Source organism: Rhamphochromis sp. 'chilingali', assembly GCF_963969265.1.
Source record: "Rhamphochromis sp. 'chilingali' genome assembly, chromosome: 22".
Taxonomy (NCBI): domain Eukaryota; kingdom Metazoa; phylum Chordata; class Actinopteri; order Cichliformes; family Cichlidae; genus Rhamphochromis; species Rhamphochromis sp. 'chilingali'.
In genome coordinates, this window is record NC_137950.1 from 4,209,181 (window position 1) to 4,231,636 (window position 22,456).

The 22,456-nt window shown below is 40.5% G+C and overlaps 2 protein-coding genes and 1 long non-coding RNA gene across 4 annotated transcripts; all 3 read left to right on the plus strand.

The window, feature by feature from the left end:
- Positions 1–1,262: 1,262 nt before the first annotated feature.
- Positions 1,263–9,165, plus strand: LOC308390387 (uncharacterized protein). 2 transcript variants are annotated; one of them, XM_080872333.1, is made up of 7 exons: positions 1,263–1,487; positions 3,111–3,313; positions 4,930–5,031; positions 5,134–5,229; positions 5,459–5,569; positions 5,661–5,784; positions 6,263–9,165. In XM_080872333.1, exons 1-7 carry the CDS (start codon positions 1,436–1,438, stop codon positions 8,218–8,220), a joined length of 2,646 nt encoding a protein of 881 aa, XP_080728459.1. In that variant the 5' UTR covers positions 1,263–1,435; the 3' UTR covers positions 8,221–9,165. The 2 variants fall into 2 exon arrangements, with proteins under 2 accessions (XP_080728459.1, XP_080728460.1); XM_080872334.1 differs by lacking the exons at positions 1,263–1,487; positions 3,111–3,313 and having other exon boundaries at positions 5,533–5,569.
- A 1,107-nt stretch (positions 9,166–10,272) lies between these two features.
- Positions 10,273–16,604, plus strand: LOC308390820 (uncharacterized protein). The gene is made up of 7 exons (XM_080873114.1): positions 10,273–10,472; positions 11,358–11,560; positions 12,870–12,971; positions 13,072–13,158; positions 13,329–13,439; positions 13,927–14,050; positions 14,152–16,604. Exons 1-7 carry the CDS (start codon positions 10,445–10,447, stop codon positions 16,218–16,220), a joined length of 2,724 nt encoding a protein of 907 aa, XP_080729240.1. The 5' UTR covers positions 10,273–10,444; the 3' UTR covers positions 16,221–16,604.
- Positions 16,605–18,494: 1,890 nt separating this feature from the next.
- LOC308391032 lies at positions 18,495–21,455 on the plus strand. Its single transcript, XR_013970553.1, has 3 exons — positions 18,495–20,369; positions 21,035–21,116; positions 21,293–21,455. It is a non-coding gene; the product is annotated as an uncharacterized lncRNA (long non-coding RNA).
- Positions 21,456–22,456: the final 1,001 nt, after the last annotated feature.

A 22,456-nucleotide genomic window follows, 5' to 3' on the forward strand; every position in this document is an offset into this window, starting at 1 on the left:
GTGTCAGTATTCCACCCATGTTGGGGGGCACACACCAGTGTACTCCTAGTATCCCAAGCCCTGATGAATGGGGAACTTTGCCTCAGGAAGTGCATCTAATATAAATTAAGCATGCAAATAATACAGAATGAGATTTCCATTCATACCGGATTGGTTAAGGCCCAGTTTAACAACGAGTGCTTTCACTGCTGGTCAAAACTGTGCTGCTGTTGGCAGAAGACAAAAGATGGAAGGCATGCTAAGGGGCAGTGAGAGAGAAGGAAAGCAGTAGAGGTGAGAGGACGCATTTAAATGTAGAGACTATGAGTGGTAAAGACAGAGTGCTGGCTAGTATCATAGAGTGAAGGAAGACTGGACACATATATCCTGGTATGCATTGTCTTGGTGAAAAATTCAAGAAACACCTGGATGAGAGCACAAGTTGCTCTAAAACCTGTATGTACTTATATTATAGGGTACATATGGAGACAACAGAGACAAGACATAAGTTTGCAGGGAAAACATATAAAGACAGACAACCATTCAAACCTACAGCCAATTTAGAATTACCAAACAACCTAACCCATGTGTTTGGACTGGAGAAGGAAGTTGCTAACCACTACACCACGGACTATTTGTTTTTAAAAAAATACTTAAATAAAATGCAGACAATAATGCATTCTTAAGCATGATACTATTCCAAACTGCAGATTTATAGACATATTTTCATTAAATGTGGTGCGTGAACAGACTGCTGATTCTACTGTTTGCTCAATCATTCGCTAGATTAATGAATTTTTTAACCAACCAATCAGCGAAAAATGCATTAACCTTTTTGTGCTTTTTTATATTATTATTATTATATTATTTACATATTTTTTATTTATAGACTATAGAACATTTAAAAAACAGAAGCTAACTCAAAGTGCTTTAGAGACAGACACATTTAAATTATAAGTCTCCAAAAAACAAAGAAAATAAAAGCAGAGGGGTGAGTTTTGTTCTGTTAATTACTGTAGAAAGAAAAATCATAGTGATTTAGTGATCATTAAAAGAAGAAAAAAAATGCAAATTGATTATTATTCTTTTCATAACTGCTCTATCCTATATAAGTGGCCTTTATAGTAACGGCAATACTTGCCCTGTATTTGCTTGGTATCAGACTAATACCCGATTTTGAAGTATCGCACGGCACTAGCTGTTACATGTTGACGGGGCTGGATTATATGACGAGTGTGCTCGGAACCATCGATTTGAGCCACCCGGAACAAAAACGTCGTCGGACCAAGCTTTTTTCTTTCCCCCCATTTTTAAGTCGCGTTGGTTTTAGTCATTGTCATGAATAACAAGTGACGTTTTTAACGTGTCTGACGAAGAAAGGAGAAGTAGTAGAAAAGAAAGGACACCCCCCTATATTTATAGCTAATTTCTGATTGTGTGCGATCGAGTGCAGTGGATGAACAGGATGGAAAATGATATTTCAGAAGGGAAATCTACTAACTCTTCAGGTAAGTTTTCCTAGCATCACTGTAAAGAGTTGGTTTTTAGTCAGACAGTCTGAATAACAAGCTGCTTATGTGGCATTTTAACGGAGGAGATATTTCACAAACGCTGATGAGTAGTAATAAAACATTGGGGATTTAGTGTCGAATAAAAATAGCACAGTTATGAGTAACACTGCCTGCATTTTCTTGAATAGGCACTTTATGCAAATACGTGCAACATCTAACATAGGCACTGTCTACAAATGAATTTGGTATTAGTTGTAGTACCGAATTCAATTAAAGTGAACGCTTTCATTTAAAGTGGTCTCTGCTTCCGTTCTTGATGCCAGGGATTCCATAACATGTTGGAGATGTTTGTCGTGGGTTCTTTTGACTTAATCTAAATGCACTGTGGTGGAAATTTTGCAACAAACTTATAAACGGTTACAATGGACCATGTACCAGCTTTCATAGGAAGAGAGGCAGTCTACACCTTGGGCAGGTTTCCAATCTATTGCAGGGCTAACACAGAGAGATGGACAAGCAATCACGCTCAAATTCACACCTATGGCCAGTTTACTGTAGAATCACCAGTTAACCTAACTTGGATGCCTTTGGACTGTGGGAGGAAGCAGACGTATCAGGAGAGAGCCAACACAACCATGGGGAGAACATAGAAAGGCCCCAACTGGCTGGTTGATTTGAACCCACGACCTTCTTGCTGTGAGGCTGCGATGCTACCATCTGTCATGAGCATTATAAATACTTGCATTCTTAAATGTGACACTCTGACCAAAACTCATTTGATCATAAAGTAATAGTAGACTACAGTATGTTGTATTTTTCAATTGTGAGTAGATTTCAAACAGATGTATAGATTTGATTTAATGTTGTATGGTAAATGATAAATGGCCTGTATTTGTATAGCGCTTTACTAGTCCCTAAGGACCCCAAAGCGCTTTACACATCCAGTCATCCACCCATTCACACACTCATTCACACACAGGTGATGGCAAGCTACAATGTAGCCACAGCCACCCTGGGGTGCACTGACAGAGGCGAGGTATGTCAACAGTTCATTACTGGCCAGCCTACTGAGTACTACAGATGTCTGTGTATTGTGCAGGCAACGGGTAGAACATGCCTCAACTGACCAGTGGATTCCTTCTTGCTATTAGGCGATGGGGCTAAACACCACCATATATATATGAGTTTATTAAATATGTATATGCGACTGCTTCGCTATGAAAGGATCAAGGAACACAAAGCAAAAGAGCAAAACAATATTTTGGCCCTGCAGTTTAGTAAATCCCATGTTCATGAAACTCATTGTCAGAAAATTTGCACAATAAACCAGGAACTAGTTTATGGGCCAAATGACATATTTTAGTTTAGTAGTAGTAGTAATAATAATAATAATAACAACAATATTAGTCAAAACAGTCAGTTTTAATGAGTTATTCATTTACAAAACAGACGATGAGCAGCATTTGGAGCAAGGTCACCACTAAACAATATACAAACAATTGGACAGCTGTGTTAAGCCAAGTATTTGTGTCTGGGTTTAAGTTATGGTTCATTTTATGGATATTGATAATAAAACATTTATCCCCGATGTTAAAATGACCCACTTCTGTTCACATTCAGGTGCAACACTCTCCCTCACTGCCCTGCGCCTCCTGGTCCCACCACTTCGGTTGGTCTCCGCAGCCGTCTGGCAGACCATCCAGCAAAAAGTTATAGCTGATTACGGGATGCTTGAGGAGTTTGTGTCTATGGTTACAGACATTCTTCCAGAGCTGCTCACCAGCCGCCAGCGGACTGAACTCAGCCTGGGCCTCAGAGCACGGGTGAGTTTATCAGCATCTGCAAATGAAGTCATTGTAGATTTGATGGATTTGTACTTTTTTGCCTTCGTCATAATTGTCTTTTACGTCGATAAGAGCTTTGCACGCCTTTTGTTCTCTTATTCTTTGGCAACCAGCTTCACGAGGACTGGAGCATTTCCAACATCCAACAGTTGGCTGCTTTTCCATCCTTCTGTGCTCTGACACAGAATGTCAGTTGGTTCTAGGTCATTTGATTGGGTGGCCATCACCACTCCTCCTACATCCTTCCTTTTGGGAACCACACACTAAGATACCATCTGTTCACCTTCTCTGTGTCTCAGAAGACATTGTATCCACAGTCAACATTGTCACACTTGGATTATGCAGTCCAAAATCCAGATTTCCACTAATCTAATGTCCAATTAGATCCAATTTTTTCAGGCATTCTGCCGCAAACACAGCCATGTTTCTACTTCTCAAACCTTTAATCTTTAAGTAGATAACTCTAATATGGTTGTAGAATTAATCTACTTCCTAGCTTCCTGTAATTAAATGATCAAAAAGCATAAGAAAATCTAGCACTCCCTAAATCACCACCTGAAGATGTGTCTGCATATACCAGTCACAAAGCGCCACGCATTGTGAAGTTTCCTGAATACACTTGACTAAGGGCATTTAGATCAAGTGATGTTACCCAAGAACCATTACAATAAGTGTAGAGTGCAGAGCAGTGTCTGGATCTCAAAGAATTCACCCATTGCAGTATGGTGAATACAGAGGCCAAGAAAAACAGTGGTTGACAATGTGAATCGTTCAACATCAACGTGAATGTCCATAAAATCGTGCCTGTACAGAGTGCCGGCGTATCCATCAAGCTCACAAAACACGCAGTGAAATCACCAACACGGTAGCATTCCATTTGGTAAAAGACAATGGGCTGATATTTATATAGCACTTGTGCAGATAACAAACAAAGTCTTAAATTCGTGCACACACGTATGCTTCAGTGTAGGCATCAGAGGCAACTTGGCTTCATGCTTTGGTGATGCAAAGATTTACACATTAGCGGGAAAGTCCCCTCAATCTGAATGTGAAAGTAGCGTCTACGTGACAGTGCTGTAGAACAGTTTTGTCTACAGTCAATGAATAGTTGTGATTAATAACTGTGATGATCTTAACATTGAGAATATTAATAATTAATTAGTTGTGCCGTTCAGCAATTAAGCCACTAAGGTGAAATACTATACCAAGCATGACTAGAAACTTCCACACAAAACCAAAACAAAGTTTGGCTGATCCCCTCTGGACTTATTTCAGTGTTGGTGCTTTTTTTACATTTCCACGTGGAAGTCTCATTTCTGCTCTGGATCTTCCCTGATCTGTCTAACCCGTTTTCTTTTATGGAAAATGGTTGAAAAGACAAAAGTGAGTGGGACAGGTTGTGCTACCTGTTTGTATTGCTGATAAAAGCCGTGCATGCTGGCAAACAATGCAGGTTACTGTTGAATAATCCTTTCTCAGGTCTCTCAGGACCTTACAGTCTCATTTATGATGATTTAGGTTGCCCAACACCTTGAAAATTGAAATAGTGATCGTTCATGTCACTCTATTAAACATCAGTTTCTTTGCGCTCTCAGCTGATCCTGGAGTTATACCAGCGTGAAGCTCCTGCTGACTTTGAGATCATCCAGCCACACTTGGACAGGATGCAAGTGCTCATCAATGCATGGCTAGTGGAGGTGATTTCATTGGTTTTTGTTTTCTGTTATCGTGACAGTATAATTTAGATTCCCAAAACAGCTTATTATCATTATTAATTGTTATTATTATGAATTATGCAGGCTGGTGGTACTAATGTAGAACTGCCACAATCAAACTTTGTGGATCTTGTAAAGAACTTGCAGAATGATGCTGAAGAAAGAGAGCACTTCTTTCAGGTCTGTATTTGTTTTTTCACTGCTTTTTTGCATCCTAGATAATAATACCATATAAGTGTTATTATTTTATTATCAAAGCTGGAGTACTTTCATTTTCAAGTAGTAGTAGTGGTAAAGTAGTCTAGTATGTGTAAAGGTGTATTTTTGAGTTTACTAAAAGCGCCAGGTGCAGTGATATTTCTGTATGTTTTGGACGTTCATGGTGTGCTTTCTTGTTTGTGCTTCTCAGAATGTTTTCCCTGTAGAGTTTGGTCCTGCATATGATGAAACACTTCACACTTTGATGTGCCTGTTTTTATCCAGATTTGAAAAGATTCTTCATCTTCAGTCATTCCAGCAGGTACACAAAAGTGCTACTCAACATTACCCAATTATATTTTAAGCTAGATTAACAAATGTTAACGCCGCTCTTTCTTTTTCATTTTCAAAAGGTTGCCTCCATGTTTGGTGAAGCTTCTTCTGCTCTCAAGGACTGCATGCAGTTGGTGTCTCAGTGTGAAGAGCTCAAAACTCTGCTGCAGTATCAAAAACACCTTAGCCAACTAGATCATATAGGTAAGTAGTTACAGATTTTCTACTCTTAGCTCCGTATCCCTGATTTAGCCATCTCAGGCACATGGCTCTGGCTGTGAGCGCTAAAGGCCCCGCCCACTTGCAGTTTGCAAGGACAGCTAATCGGAGGAAAGTTACCCTAAAGGTCTGTTGAGTAGCTAAAACAACTTGTTTCAGATAGCAGATTCACTGCGAGGCTGAAACAAAGGACCAGTATAAGACAAATAAGGATTATTTTGAACTGTGAACCATGCAAAGCTACTCTAGTAGAGTCTGACGTTAAAAATGTGGAGCTGATTTTTAATCGGTCCACTTTAATGATGTGTATTTGGCTTGTGGGATTGCTGCTTTGTGGTCAAAAAAATAAATCCAATGTTCTCAGATTAGTATGACGTGTGCAATAATGTAATAATGAATGGCACTTGGGTATTGAGCTCTGTTCTTGTTCACTGTTATATGACACCTTTTTTTGTCTTTTCAGATAGTTCTCTGGACGGTGAGTGGATCATTTCAGCTCTAAACCTTCCCTGTGTAGAAAAAACAGAAACGCTTAAAACACAAGCAAAGGGCAGCATTTTGGATGAATTGTTATTTTCATCAGATTTGGAAAAGGAATCACTGGCTCCAGAACAGCAGACGTGTGAGACCAATGATGGTAAAAGTGATTGGACTCCTGAGCACAATGGAACACAGTTGCCTTTAGGAGATTCAACAAAACATGCCGAAAATGTAAATCTTCAAAGTCAGACAGATGGTTCTTGTTGCCTAATCAAAGAGTGCCACGTTCGTCTAAGAAGACTTGACCTGCCACTGTCTTTACAGTCTCGACCTGTGAGATCAAACAGAGGCCTAAGAATGAAAAAGATTCTCCAAGAGGTGAAAGGGCAACTTTGTGGAGAGGCCCTACCTGCTGACAAATCTATTTCCACGAAAGCAAAACAGTTCGAGAGGGTTTCTCAAATGCTGTCAGACAATGAGGATTCAGGCAAAGACTCCTCATACATGGCTCCCATCAGTACTTGCAGTGAAGATGACTCCTGGTCTTACTACTCGGATAAGGACTCTAGTCATAACACTGTTAGTAGAAGTCCCAGTGTAACTGATTCATGGTCTCACTACTCAGACGATGAGTCTTCAATTGTGAGTCCTGTTAACAGTTTCCCTGAAAGTGGTTCAGTTTGTAGCAGCTCAGATGAGGACCCTTCGTTCCTGGGTCCTAAAGATGTGTCAGATTCTAGCAGAAATCGGGGCACTGCTGGCATAAAGCATAGCTCTACCAAACACACTCGTTTAATCCAGTGCTTTATCTGCAAAGAGCATGTCAACACAAACCTGAGAACTCACATGAAAACCCACTTTCCCACCAATGACTACGCGTGCCCTCGATGCGATAGCAGGTTTAAACTCCTATCCTCTCTGAAGAAGCACTTGAATAAGACTTGTTATGAATATGCTCAGCAGCATGTAGATCCAGGGAATCCAGATGAAGTCAAGAATCTTTACAAATGTGACATATGCCAAGAGGCGTTCAAGTACAAAGTTGCTCTGCAAAAGCATACGCTGACCCACAACGAGCTCTACTGCAACGTATGCAGAAAGGTCCTTCGAGATGCTGCAACGCTGGCAAGGCACAAAGTTTCACACACTCCATTTCAGTGCAACCGCTGCGACAAGTCTTTCAGTCTTTTCAAGCCCTTACTCAAACATTACGAAAACATCCATAAAGTCAGCAGACCATTCAAATGCAGCCATTGCCCCAAAACTCTCCCCAGGCTGCGATTTTTAATCATACATGAATGGCACCACACAGGCCACCTGCCGTTCCGGTGTTCTCATTGCAGCCTGAGATTCAAATGTGATTCTGAGCTCATGTACCACGAGAGGGTCCACACCAGAGAGAAACCCTATCTGTGTGCAGAGTGCGGCAAGACGTTCGCCCAAAAGTCCAACATGTTGCGCCACCTGCACTTCATCCACAGCGAGTCTCGAAATGAGAAGAAGCACTCTTGCTCTCAGTGCGAGAAGTCCTTTAAAGAGAAAGGAGCGCTGAAAAAGCACCAGAGGAGCAAACACCTACACGAGTTGTTCCGTAATCCATGTCCGACCTGCGGGAAGATGCTTTCGGCATCAACGATGAAAAGGCATAAATTAATCCACACTGGAGAAAGACCTTTCAAATGCACTGTGCCTGAATGCGAAAAGTACTACAGATCAACCTCGGAGGTTAAGAAACACATTCTCATGCACCATACCACAGAAAGGCCGTATAAATGTGACATCTGTGGAAAGGGGTTTGTAAAAATGTGGTATCTCAATGTACATGCTCGAATACATTCGGGAGAAAAACCATTTGTTTGCCATATCTGCGGCAAGGCCTTCCTAAAGGCCTACAGCATGTTCAGGCACAAAAGACTTCTACATACATTTGTTACACATTAACTACGTGACACAGGAATGCTTGATTGGTTAAGGAAAGTAGCTTCTTGGTGTGAATGCGCATTGAATCTGAATTCTGTCTAATGGGCAGCAAGGAGCAGATGTTGCAAAAGCTGGCAAAATAATTCCCTATTTACTATTTAAAGTATGTATGTTTTCATTTGAACCACTTGTCTACCAAGAGTGAGCGATGACAGAGGTCACTGCCACAGGAAACCAACCAACTGGACAAAAAAGAGAGAGAGAGAAAGAATCAAAACATGTCCAGCTAACTTTGTAACCACTTTGAGAACCCTCCAAATGCTTGTTCAGGGGTAAAGTTAGCAGTACGTTTTAGGTTATTGTTAGGCACTTAGATGCTTAAACCTCAGGTAAAAAGTGTGTGAATACACTGATGCCAGTGAATTACCTCACAAAGATACCTAGACAAATGTCTGCTTTGTGCTACACAGAAAGAGGAGCACACAGATTCAAATAGTCTACGATGAAACTGAAAAAGTAGTGGTTCCAGCATGTAAAATACTTACAGTCCCACAGTTAAATGTACTATCTCTGTGTGGGGCACAGGCTGCGGTGACTGTTGTCTAAGTCAGCAGCTGACAGTACAATGAAAAAAACAAACAAACACTGTAAACACAATAAAAATGCAGGACACATACTGGAGGTGAACGAGTTCAGCTCGGTGTATAAAGATCTTTGTCTTCTCCCAACTTCAATTCATATGAAGAATTACCATATTTGTTTCATGTGTACTTTGTATTTAGCAGTGTAATTTTTTTAACTATTTAGTTTGTTTGATTTTACATCATATGTTTTGTTCTTTTTCATGTTGTGTATAATGTGTTTTAGGCACGAGGCAGAAAAGTGAGCAGCATTCAGCTTCTTCTGTGGATCATTTTCATCTGTTTTTTTATCAAAAAATTAAAATGGTGAAGCTTTCACTTAAAATAGTGATCTTTCATTTTGTGGGGCTTTGCTCATGTTTTTGGGTTTTTTTGTATTTGAAAATTGGTAAACCCCAAGATTACAATAAACTACTTAAATGTACATGCGAAAATGATTGCATGATTTTTTATTAAGAGGAAGAAACTCTTTAGTGTAGAAATAAAAGAAGGAAGGAAAGACAACGGTACAAAGTGTTATAGTGAAGAGCAAGTTGATAATAATGTGCTTGCCTCTTCTTCTTTCAGCTAATATTAGGATCAGGGCAGGCTTGGGTCATTTTTCTTTCTTTCTATTTTCTAAACTCTTAACACGATGTTTAGACAGTGTGTATATTGAGGACTTAATCAGATAACTATAAAAAACTAAGTATCCCTTTCAATTAGCCTCATCTTTTTTGGAATCTTTTCATTGAGCCATCATTTTTCACTAATTTAGACATCCATAATGCATTTAATTTAGTACACATAAAATAATGTGAATTCTATGCTTCTTCGGTAGGTAAAAAGGGAGGAAAGGCTAAGGTGTCAGACCATATGGAGTAATCCAAATTTGAAACCTTTGGTCCAAACTGTCATTAATTTGTAAAAGTCAGGAGAGAGGTACAACAGTTAATGTCTAATGCCCTCTGTCCTGGTTAGGGGTGGCATTGCACCCAGTAGCGTTGGAGATCTTGATAAAATTGATGGAATTCTAAATGCAGAAAACTACTGTCAGATCACTGTCACAAATACACACACACACTACACATGGACACTCTGAGTCATGGATTTGCATTCCTAGACCCCTGATCCCATTATTGAAGATGTGGGATCACCTTTACAGAGAACAGAAGAAAACGCAGCTAGCATCCAAAGAAGAGCTTTGGAATGTTCTTCAAGAAGCCTGGAGAACCATTCCTGAAGACTACTAAAAGAAATTAGTGGAAAGCTTGCTTAGTTCACGCTTTGTTAAGGAATTAAACATGGCCATACCAAAGTTGCTCCTGCACCTATTTCGCAATTTTATTAGCCATACAGAAACAAAGGGGAGTGGAGATCGAAAGGCCAAAAGCACAGTAAAATAAAATGTAAAAAAAAAAAAAACGCGATGCGGAACGAATAACAGGACTATTTCCCGTTGTCGGACAGTTATTGTAGATGGAACGAAAGGCAACAGTTGACGCACAAAGATCAGTTGTGTGACTTCGCTTTCTGGCTTCCAACCCATTTAAAACCGTTACTTTGACTTCGGTCACAGTATTACATGTTCTCTGACTGTAATGTAACTGCAGACAGCTCGCAGCATGGACGGAGGTGTCTCCGAGTTACCTGGTGAGTTTAAATGCTTGTATACAATTTTGTTTGGCTAGGCCGCAATCTAGCCCGCGCGCGGGAATAGCATTGCTAAAGCCGTAGCGGTCGTTATTATTATATTATTATTTTACTAAAGAGTTGTGTCTAAAAAAATACAAACTGCTTCTACTTTTTACTAGCCTGGAAACACGTTGCTGGACTTAATTCTTTAACTCAGCGTTTGTGAGTATTAGTTATCCATAGTGCTTAGATAATGCTAGGCTAGGCTAGGAAAAGTCATTGACAGCAATTCACTCGTTGAAGTGAATCCGCCTGTTTTGAGTAAATCTCTGATTCATGTATTTGCTTTGGGGGTTTTGGGTGGGAGGGGAAGGGGATATGCAAACATATTAGCAACGTATGCAAGCAGTTATACTGTTAAACATTCAAATTGATATGTAACAGTGGTTCAATAGTAGATTACGGAAATGAAAGTAGCAGGCACATCCGCTTTATCCGGAGCTCGGCATTTAAGCGTTTTGTTGTTGCTTTTGTTTTTGTTTGTGTTTTTCTGTGAAGAATAACTCCGCTTTAATGTTACGTGAGACCTTAGTTTTGTTATCGGTAATAATGGCCATTCGAGCCAAAATAAAACATTTTATTTTAATCCTGCTGGTAAGTTCGTGATGGGATTTTTTTGTGTGAAAAACTTCACAAAATTTTGATTTGGTATACTATGCATGAATCTCCTTTCTCTTTTGGAACCAATATAAAGACGGTGACTAAATAAAGGGAATTTAGTTTGTGGTCATCACTCCATTGACAACTTAAATGGGAAAGTCTGTGTTGTTGGCCTGTCTTCACTCTCACTGCGTATTGCCTTTCAAGCACTTTTTTTTTTAAAAAATGCCTTTTTCCTTGCAGGCCCCTCTCTTCCCCTCTCTGCTCTGCGGCTCCTGGTCTCACCATTTCGGCTGGTTTCTGCAGCCATCTGGCAGACTGTGGAGCAGAAGGTTGTGTCAGACTATGGGCTGCTTGAGGAGTTTGTGTTTATGGTCACAGAAATTGTTCCTCAGCTTCTCTCTACGAGGCAGCGCGCTGAACTCGTCTTGGGACTCAGAGCACGAGTGAGTTGGCAGAATCTAGGTGCTCCGCATGGCGCTCCAGCATGTTACTAATACATGTATTTTGTCACTTGTTTGTTTAGCAGCTTAACATACATTTTAATTACATACTCCTTGGGTGACAGTAGGTGGGTTAGTGTGTTGTTTGAAGCTGAAGACTCATCTGATCAACAATTGTGGCTTTTAAACAGAAAAAAGCCTTTGATGTATGCAGTAGGGCTGAATGATAAATTGGGTTTTAATTTTAATTGCAGCAGTTACTATAAACAATTCTTCTTCTTAGTTTGTTTAATCCAAACCTCAAAAGGCGGAACCCACTAAGTTGAGAAAGAATGATAGTTATCCTTTAGAGAGATTAATGGTTGCCTGCAGCTGCCTTTGTCGTTATCTTAAAGCTGTCACAGTCTTTGTTTTGACTCACTCACTGAGAGTATGGCTGTGTCCCAATTAAGAGACCGCACGCTTGAAGTACGTGCACTATGTACGGTGCGTACTGTAAGTACGAGAAGTGCGGAAGTGAGAGGCTTGTGAAATGGGACGGTCTAGCCTTCGTCGTGCTGTTCAGGTTGCCTAGCAACCATGATACTAACCGCAAGAAACATTACATACAGCATTGTGTGACATAAATGAAGGAGAAACAATGTTTTGTTGGTCATTCATTTTTGTCATGACATCACTTTGATTAGTTGAGTATCTGAGGCTGAGACCACGGGACTGTAAAACATGATTGTTTGGCTTCATTTCTGTACTGAACAGTCATTTCAAGATTAGTTAGTAAATAACAAATATATATATATATATATATATATATATATATATATATATATATATATATATATATATATATATATATATATATATATACACACACACACATATACATGCATGCATGTAAAGTTATTTATTTCATATTCTGTATAGTTTTTCATATTTATATCCTGTACATAGCTTGTACTCACTACAGCCTGTACATACTTATAGTTATAGAATATTCACAACATACTTCATACCGTGTACATTATAACATAATAGACCCATTTCTGTAATATACTTGCATATCTATATTATTGCTAATATATATTGTAATATATCTATATCACTAAGCACTTCTGGATGGATGCAAACTGCATTTCGTTGCCCTGTACCTGTGCATGTGCAATGACAATAAAGTTGAATTCTATTCTATTCTATTCTAAATAAAAGAAGAAGTTGAATGTTAAACATGAAGCATTTCCTGAGATTCATTATAGAACACAGAGTGAATGGAATGCATCTTTTCTCTTAACTGTTCGCTTATTAATGGTGATTGCAGTTGATCCTGGAGCTGTGTCGTTCTGATGACACTGCGGACCTGCAGGTTATTCAACCACATCTCGACCGGATGCAGAAGCTCAGATCACTGTGGAGCGTGGAGGTGGGTGAAAACCTTTTTTTGTGTCTGTGACGTTTAGTATTCCTCGTTAAAATCTGAAGTTCCACGATGACCTCTTCTGTTTTAAATTCTTTACTTGTAGAATGCTGAACCGGTGTCAGACTCTCATTTCATGGGCCTAGTCCAAAATCTGCTGAGAGATCCCGAAGAGAGAAGAAATTTCTTCATTGTGAGTTAAAACTGAATACGGAGACAATGTGATTGATTGGTGGCAGGTCCTTGTTAATATGATCCCTTTTGAGGAAAAAATAAAATAAAATTGTACGTTTGTATTTGTTGCTTTGAGCAAATGGTTTTTGTAATTTGGCTCTATATAAATAAAACTGAATTGTGTTGTAGGATGTTTTCCCTGGAGACTTTGGTCCCACATATGACAAAGCAATCCAGACATTGATGTGGTTGTTTCTGTCAAGACTGGAAAAGCTTCTTCCAACCAAAACTCTCCAACAGGTAAATGTAATGTCTTATATTGAGCAAAGAGCATTTCTCCTTGTAGTATTAGTTTTTTTTAGCATTGTTAGTTGTTTTTGTTACCTTTTTTGTGATCTCTTGCATTCAGTTTGCAGCTCTGAGTAGTGAAAGGCTGTACACATACAATTCAACTCATTTGCAAAAATACTTCATTTTACTTTAATTTATTTGTTATAATAGGTCTATCATCACACAGACAAAGTCCATCTTCACTGTCTGTCATGGCTGCTGGTGATGGTACTTTTCCTTCTCTTGCTATGCAGCCTCAGGGAGCTTAGAGAAGTGACTTTACAAACAGTTCTCAATCTGTTCCAGGGTTATGTTAGACTGACCCTCCAGCTTATAGTAGGTCTACAGAGCAAAACAAGAATATGAACAAAAAAATAAGAATTGTGTCAAAAGTTTAGAAACTGCAGAGCTTTTGACTCTTATGATTGTTATTTTACTTAAGCCTTTGTTTCATCAGATTGCCTCTCTGCTCAACGACACCTCATCTGTTCTGAATGAATGCATTGGGGCTTTCTCTCAGCCTCAGGAGCTCAAAGTCTTGCTTGACAATCAAAAAGATCTCACCCAATTAGAGGACATTGGTGAGTTGAATATTTTAAAACATGGGATCAGTTCTCAACATGTTGTTTTGTTTTTTTCCCCAGAATCTGTTTTATTCATTCATGATTCTTGTTCCTTTCAGAGTCTTTCATCGTTGACAGTGGCATTTTGTCTGCCCTGTGTCTCCCTCCTGTGGAAAGAGTTGTGATTGTCAATGAGCAAACTGAAACGGATGCAGAGAGCAGTCTCGTGTATACTGTCTGCACAGAGATGGAAGTGGAATCTGAGAACAAAGAGGTGTATGTGGAGGGAACTGGGAACTCTGAGGAGTGTGTGCAACCTGAGTGGTTTGGCCTCACTGGTGAGGTAAAACCAGAAATTGATGCAGTGGTAGTTATGGATACTGTGGAAGGCACTGAGGCCAGCGAAAGCGAAATGGCAGAGGACCGCAATGACAACCAATCAGGAACACTGATCATCGGCGAGGATGGCCAGGTGACTGTGCTGGATGGTGTGGAGAAGAAGCCAAACAGACGTGGGAGAAAAAAGAAACGTCCTGTAGATGAAGACTTTGAAGCGGAAAGTGCAGTGGCGGGCAAAAAAGAAACACCAGAAAGTGACACACTGTTAGAAAGATCAGTGCGTAAGAACAGAGGGCTCAAGATGAAACGGTACTTATCACAGTGGAGGAAATCTGGGAAGACACCGGGCTCCAGTACGACCAGCAGTGGACCCAAAAAGTTTGCCGGGCCCCAAGGTCCAGCCAAAAGCAACGACTTGGATGAGAGAACCTGTAAAGTCTGCAGCAAGGTGGTGAGTCATGCCAAGTTCTTGCAGCGACACATGAGTCAGCACTCCGAGGAGCTGCCCATTACATGTCCTTCATGCAAGAAGCTTTACAAGAGCTTACGTTCCTTGCAGCAGCACAGATGTGCAAGCATGACAAAGGCAAAGGCTGTTAGGAAAGCCAAGGAGCAAGACACCCCAGCAGACGAAGGCGAACAGTCATCAAGCGGGGTTCCTTGCGACGACACAAATGAAGAGCAGCCAGTTGACAATACCACCCAGGATCCTGATTACTCTCCCCCTGCAGAGAGGGCTTCCAAAGAACCAGGGCAGAAGAGCCCTGAAGAACAGAAGAGTGTGTTAGAGGGTCCATTCTACTGTCCTCACTGCAGTGTCGAGTTCAAGTGCAAACAAACATTTAGGTTCCATTTAAGAAACATTTGCTACAATGAGCAGCAGGTTGATCCTGAGAAGCCTGATGATGTTAAGCATTGTTTCAGGTGTGATGAATGCGACAAGGCGTTCAGATACAAATCAACTTTGGATTCCCACAAACAGACTCACAACCCGCTCTACTGTGAGGTGTGTATGAAACTGGTACGTGACTCAGAAGCATTGGCCATGCACAAAGAATCCCACACACCTTTTCAGTGTAACCGCTGTGAGGAGAACTTCCCAGTGTTCAAGGCCCTTCATAAGCACTACATCGACGTCCACAACCCCACCGAGCCATTTACCTGCTCCCACTGTCAGACTACATTTGCCAGTTTGAAGCGTTTCATTAGACACGAGTGGAAGCACACGGGTTACCAACCATTTCAGTGCTCCCATTGTAGTAAAAGATTCCGTTCATACTCTGACCTTGTGGAGCACCAGAAAAAACACACTAAGGCATACCCATTCCTGTGCTGGGAGTGCGGCAAGAAATTCCGGCATGGCATCACGCTGACGAGACATGTGGAGCGTGTGCATCACTCTGGCGAACCCGTGACTGAAAAACCTACGCCAATCTTTACCTGCCCTCAGTGCGGGAAGACGTTCACTTCAAGAAGGTGCCTCCTGAAGCACGACAATTTTCATCACAAAGGGCTGCGCTTCCCGTGTGAGCACTGTGGGAAGGGCTTCTTTGGCAAGGACGCGTTGGTGAGGCACACTTTGATACACACGGGCGAAAGGCCTTTCAAGTGCGACGACTGCGACAAGTCATTTAGATCTGCAGCAGAATTAAAGATACACAGGAGATACCACACTGGAGAAAGGCCATTTAAGTGCAACATCTGTGAAAAGGGCTTTGTTCAATCTTGCTTTCTTACTTTACACATGCGAACCCACACTGGAGAACGGCCATATGTTTGTGCAGTGTGCAATAAGGGGTTTTCAAGCCTGCATGGCTTAAAACGACACAGGAGACTTGTTCATGCATAGATCATTGTGACATAATACATATTTCCAAAAGGATTTTTTAGCATAACCAGCCCATGTTGAAGGATGTTGGTGTTAGGTGTAGACCAGAACTTTGCAAAGAGTGAAGAGCTGATGATTTGACCTATCACTGAAAGGACACCTTTGTTGATGCTGACGAAGAGATGGACTAAGTTTTCCAGTTGAAGGACATTTTCTGTAAACTATCAGCCTTATTGTTCTTCCTATGGCTGGCACAGCTTTGGATTGCTAGAATGTGTGTAATTGCGTTGTGCATTATGAAAATGCATTATGAAAATGTAACTTGTATTTTTTACAGAGACATTTGTTGTTCTACATAAGATTTGTATGTATAAATGGGATGACCCTTAAAGGTCCCATATTATATTTCTTTTGTTGCCTCTTTATTCCTGGTTTTGAGCTCTGCTTTAGCAAGTGCAGCTTTAAGATGAATTAGAAATGCAGTTGCCTATGCACGTTTCAGGGGAAGGAAACACAGACACCCACACCCAATCACTGTTTATTTGTTAACTCTTTCTTTCTTTTCTCACATTTTCTAATATTCTGCTATCGCTGTTTTCCCCCACATAGCTGTGACCTGTGTTTGTTCAAACCAAACTGATATTCGGATTAGCGACTCACCATGCTAATGTGATTTTTTTTTTTTTTTTTTTTTTTCCCCCCTCCTCATTTTGTAGTGGTGACATGCGAACAGAATATAAAAGTAAGCCAGTGAGTGTTTAGGTATCACACAGGGTTAGGTTACTAGGTTATTTGGAGGCTTACTTGTCACACAACCCTCACACAACATCACATCACACAACACAGCTTTTCGTTTACAGCTGTTTAACATATTAAAACAAACACAAAAGTCACACAAAATAACCTCTGGCGGCTGCGATATAGATCAGGAGTTTGCATTCTTTGAGGAAAAATTACTGTTTGTCAGCAGTCTTGTGGCTTTTGACTGAGAGCACAAATTTTTTTCAGTTCTTTGTCAGTAGGGGCTGTCAAACAAGTAGTCTTCATTAAAATTGAAATGGGTCTCTTTGTTGGGTTAGTCCATGTTGATATTCCTGTTTGGATCACCAACCTGGAACTGTGCTGACAGCCTATGGTTTAGTACATCAGACGACCTAATGCTAGAAGACTAGGCTACAATGACTGCTGTGAAAATCATGCAGTGAACATCAGAGCATCTACATCAACCTACATTTACAATGTAGGCAACATTCTGTCCTTTCACTAACTTTGAAATAAACTGGCTACTGGAAAAAATTCTTATAGCTTGTAAAGCTAAGAGGTTGTGAGATTGCTAGACAAATAGCAGTAGTTACATTTTCACAGCTTTGATTTTACACCTCCATGATTATAAAAATGTTTCCACTGAAAGTGGGTTTCATGGGACCTTTGATTATGTTTTTCTGTAATAAATTGAACCTTTGATTCCAAGTGTCAGTTATTTAACACAAGTAATTTCAATATCATATCATCTAGTAATACGATGGGGTTTTCCCCCCATCGTATTACTAGATGGCCAAAGATGCAGGTGAATCCCAGTCAGGAACACCCAACTTCAGAGTCTTAACAATGTTACATTAACTTCACTGTCTGCTGCATCTTTTCAGTTAGTTCATTTCTGATGTATAAAATGCAAATTGTAAGTTGTTTTGCCCCAAATCCAGCAAACAACCGGTCCATGTGGTTAAAAACACCAGTGCAGCTATCTGGCCAGTCAGTCCGTAATGCTGGTGACTTGTTCATCTTTGTTGTATAGCAATAACACGGTGGATTGTGATGGATCGGTGGTTTCTCGTAAACGTAGGAGAGTTTTTATTAGAATGTTATGAATTTTACAAGTGACTGCATTGTAAACCACAAAAGTTTTATAAGCACAGTTTGAGATAAACTTAGACAACCAACAGTCAACCAAAGATAGATAAGTGAAATAAGGTTTTTGTATCATAATCTAAAGGTTTTAAAATTTTAGATGACCTAAAAAATTAAAAGCTGCATCAGGCATATGTCTGCTTTCAGCTGCTCTGTTTAGGAAGCCTTCATCGTGACGTGTCCAGAGGATGCTAAGAACAGGTCACAGCAGCTCTCTTGATGTCCTCCTTTACAACATCCATGAATCTCCTGTGTGGTCTTTCTTCAAAAAGGATTTTGCTGCAGCACTCGTAGGAGAGTAGCCTTTAATGGTTAGTTGCCAGCTAATTTGAAAAATGCTGACACAATCAGAAATAATCAGAATCAGAATACTTTATTAATCCCGAAGGAAATTAGGGTTACAGCAGGCAGCACGCTAATGGCGCATGCGCACTTACAAAGGAACCTTCTGACCAAGTTTACACAAACATCACATTGGGGAGACATGTCAGAAAGGTAGGCTGATAGGAAAAAACCGAAAATGCATAACATGAGGTAAGAGGAGGAGAAAAAAAGACTCCACTCAGACTGAGCTCCTACTGGGAGAACAGTTTGATAACAGAAAAAACACCTCAGCACAAAAAGCACATGACTATCAATACACCATAGAAACACAAGACAAGCAACAGGGGCGGGTAAAGGGTAAGAGAGCTGGTGTAGACAGTACATCCGGTCCTGCAGCATGTCTGCGCTGGTCCAGTTGACTGCCATCTTCCCCGGTAGGGCACAAGCATCGAAGGCGTTTGGAAAGGGAGGGGGGATCAGTGTGTGCATATCAGTGTATATGTATATGTGTGTGTGTCCAGAGTTCAGCTGAGACAGTGTCCTTCGCCCCGACAGGCTAAGTAAACAGTCTTCCAGCCAACCCAGGTGTCCTTGCATGGACATGGGGTTTGAACAGCCGGTTCCGCTTCCTTAATTCTTCGATAAGCCAGGGCCAAGCCAGCTCCGATCCGCCAGAACCCTGTTATCATGGTTCCGAACAGGTAGATATCTTCAGCAGTCAGGCTCACCCGAGCCCAGACTTCTCGTTGAGAAGGGGTGTCAATTGCATTCAGAGACCAGTTGATCAAATCCAAATCCATAATTCCTCTTTTAGGTTTTAGAGAACAGACTGTGAGAGAGTGTTCCAGGGAAAAGTAATACAAAAAAAACCACGAGACCAGACAAGGACATAAAAGGCTAAGCAGGGAAGCTAAAGGAGAGGAGGAGAGGAGAAAAAGTGCGACAGCCTTTGCTGAGAGCCAAAGACGAATGTCTTATGATAACAGTCATAAATTAGCATTACTACTATTTGTAAATAAAACATTTTAATATGTGACTAGCTAGCTATCAACTTTACCATGTTTGTTGCATTTATGAAATTAGAAAACCTAAATAATTACAATTATTTAACAGAATTTGGAAATGGCAGAATAAAATAGCTATTAGCAAATTCAGGATTACTAAACTAACTTGGTTTTAAGCATTTAGAACATTTTAGAGAATGTAAAGGATTGCTGGCAAAAATAATAAAATTAAAATTTTAAGATTTCTATGTCCATATGGGACCACTGCACTGGAATAATTGCTCTTTGGTATTTTTTATTTTATTTTTTATCTTATGTTACCTAGAAGTCAGTGCAGTGATAAATCATCAAAAATGCCAAATTAAAAGAAGGTGGTATATCTAGATATTTCAAAGGTGAGTATAAGTGACCCTAATCTAATAAACAAGATAAAAGAGAATCATATTCCACACATGGCTTCCACGGGAGTTGTGAAGAAAACTAAGCTGGCTACGGTAACTGGATAGACACGACCAGAGCGTCAGGTTTACATGTAAAGTCAATGTAAAAGCAGATTTGCGTCGCGAAAACGCAAAAACGCTTGAAACGCGCGTCACAGCAGCGCGTCTGGCGCGTTTGACTCGCGAATAAAACCACGCGCCTCAGTTTTTGTGTTGCATTTTGTGCATACGCGGGTATCGCGTCTACCGCTCGAGTTGGAAAAATCTGAACTCCAGCGTCAATTCGCGCCGCGACAACCCATCAGGAGCCTGGTGATGTGGCTCTGACCTAGGTCAAAGGTGCAGATCCAGCCAAAGCCCTTCATGCTTCATTCAGTATGGAGGAAAGGCTAATCAACCACCCGGAGCTGTATGACACCAGCTGCTTTCTGTACCGAGACAGGAATATAAAGGACGAGCTTGGAGGAAGATATGTGAAGAGATCGGGCAACCTGGTAAGTTCATTCATTTGTCTTTAGAAATTTTTCACTGAGCCGGGGAAGCCGCACAAAAGCTAGCAAGCCACCGCTATTTTCCCACTGATGTACAAATGCTGTTCTGCTCTTATGCATGTTGTCATATAGGAATATATTTTGTTTATTAATAAACAGCACACAGTGGTCCCGCTGTTCACCCGTCACTGCTTCGCTTTTTCGCTGATTTTTTTTTTGCACAGTACAGCATTGCATTCTGCAGCCTGATTGACAAATCTCCTCCATGTCGTGTCTCCTGCGCTTGCCAAATTTATCATGTTTGGTTTTGATAACCATCACGTCCAATAGAAAAAACAGCACAAAAACACCCATAACTATGACCTTCATTCGGAAATAGACACCTGCACCGCGAGGGAAAAAGGCGCACGAAAGTGGCGGGCAGATGAAGACAAAATGCGGCATAATAATACTTTTACGTTTTGCAATCTACAAAGGTTTGCACTTTGAGAATCAACTTGTGAGAACTGTGACTAATGTTCGTGTGTGTGTGGAAAAAAGTGTATAAAGTGCGTGGCCAGGGGCTAGTTATTCTGAGAACCCCTGCTGCAATAAAGGAGGGGCCACTGTATATACTTTCTCTATGATTATTGTATTCAACCTGTTAACATTTAATACTGTATTGATAGAACCAACTGATTCTGCAGCAGAGCATCCCCTGTTGCTTCTCCTGGCTCCCCAGTCCCTGAGCTCCTGCTGCTGCACCCACAGGTATGTACAGCAAGCACTGATAGCTCTTTACTCTGTGGGATTGTCTGTGATCACCTTTACTAAATATCTACAACCAATCTGATTAGATCCTGTTTTTTTTTGTTTTTTTTTCAATGTTGAAAATGAAAATCTAGTAGCAGCCTTCTCATTTCTTTGTGTTTTGTGCTGTTTTACAGGCCCACAGAGGAGGACAGCTCTGAGGCGGATGAGGGACGGGTCCCAGGACGGTCCATCGGTGGTGGAGCTGGCCATCCTGGTGTCCCTGAAGAGTCCACACCAGTCTCCAATGGAGCATTTCCTCCTCAGCCTTGTTCCTGCTCTGGAGAGCAGCTGGTCCTTTTTATTCCTGTCTCTCTGTAAATTCTTATATTTTATATATTTATGTTTAATGATTTTCTGTTTGAGAATTTTAATATTATTTCAAATAAATTTTTATAATGACTGATGTCTCAGTTCTACTACACAGCAAATGTTGGCACACGACTTGACACATGTAGAATTTATTTCATATTATACTAATGACAAAATATACTAATACAGTGGGATGCAAAAAGTTTGGGCAACCTTGTTAATAGACATTATTTTCCTGTATAAATCGTTGGTTGTTACAATAAAACAATGTCAATCAGGTAGGAATGAAGTAAGACATTAATAGAAATAAAGAGTTGTATGTTGACATGTAGACCTTTCCTTGCTTAAATCATTGTTAATATTTTTGAAAAATTAACCCGTGATAAGACAGCTTATCATGATACAATATGCTAGATAGAACCACATAGCTAAAAGTGAACCAAACTGTTCACAATTTTATCTAGCTCTCAGTTTTAAGAAAGGCTGGTGACCCCTGTTATAGAGTCTGACAGCTGCGAGGATTATATACAAATATTCATCTATACCAGAATTAAACCAGGTCTAAATAAACAAAAAGGAGTGAGTATCACTACAAAGATTAACCCACAATGGTCCTCATACCACAGTTTGATATCAGGAAACACCGAGAGCATACACTGATATGACACCACAGCCATGCTATCATTGCAAACACTGATAACAGCATAAATCGAATTAAATCGGGACTTGATGAGTCTAGTATCACTAGAAATATTATAAACAGTCGTCTCCATACCACAGTTTGCTATCAGTAAACTCCGATGGCATTCACTGATAGCATACCACATCCATGTTAGCAGTGTATAAACAATAGTTTAGCATTTATTAGCACAAGTATCAATAAAGGACTGCCATACCGTGCAGATGGACAGGCGCTCTGCAGCTGCAGCTCCTGGAGCAAATGCTGTCATTTAGGGCGTCTGGCGCGTTTTTGTTCACGTACTATCGGC

Excerpts from the sequence above, each read along its gene's own strand:
- LOC308390387 (XM_080872333.1), top strand. The coding sequence starts at position 1,436 with ATGAACAGGATGGAAAATGATATTTCAGAAGGGAAATCTACTAACTCT. Across the intron at positions 1,488-3,110 it reads GAAATCTACTAACTCTTCAG|GTGCAACACTCTCCCTCACT; the intron begins GTAAGTTTTCCT and ends GTTCACATTCAG. Across the intron at positions 5,032-5,133 it reads TCAATGCATGGCTAGTGGAG|GCTGGTGGTACTAATGTAGA; the intron begins GTGATTTCATTG and ends TGAATTATGCAG.
- LOC308390820 (XM_080873114.1), top strand. The coding sequence starts at position 10,445 with ATGGACGGAGGTGTCTCCGAGTTACCTG. Across the intron at positions 12,972-13,071 it reads GATCACTGTGGAGCGTGGAG|AATGCTGAACCGGTGTCAGA; the intron begins GTGGGTGAAAAC and ends CTTTACTTGTAG. Across the intron at positions 13,159-13,328 it reads AGAGAAGAAATTTCTTCATT|GATGTTTTCCCTGGAGACTT; the intron begins GTGAGTTAAAAC and ends ATTGTGTTGTAG.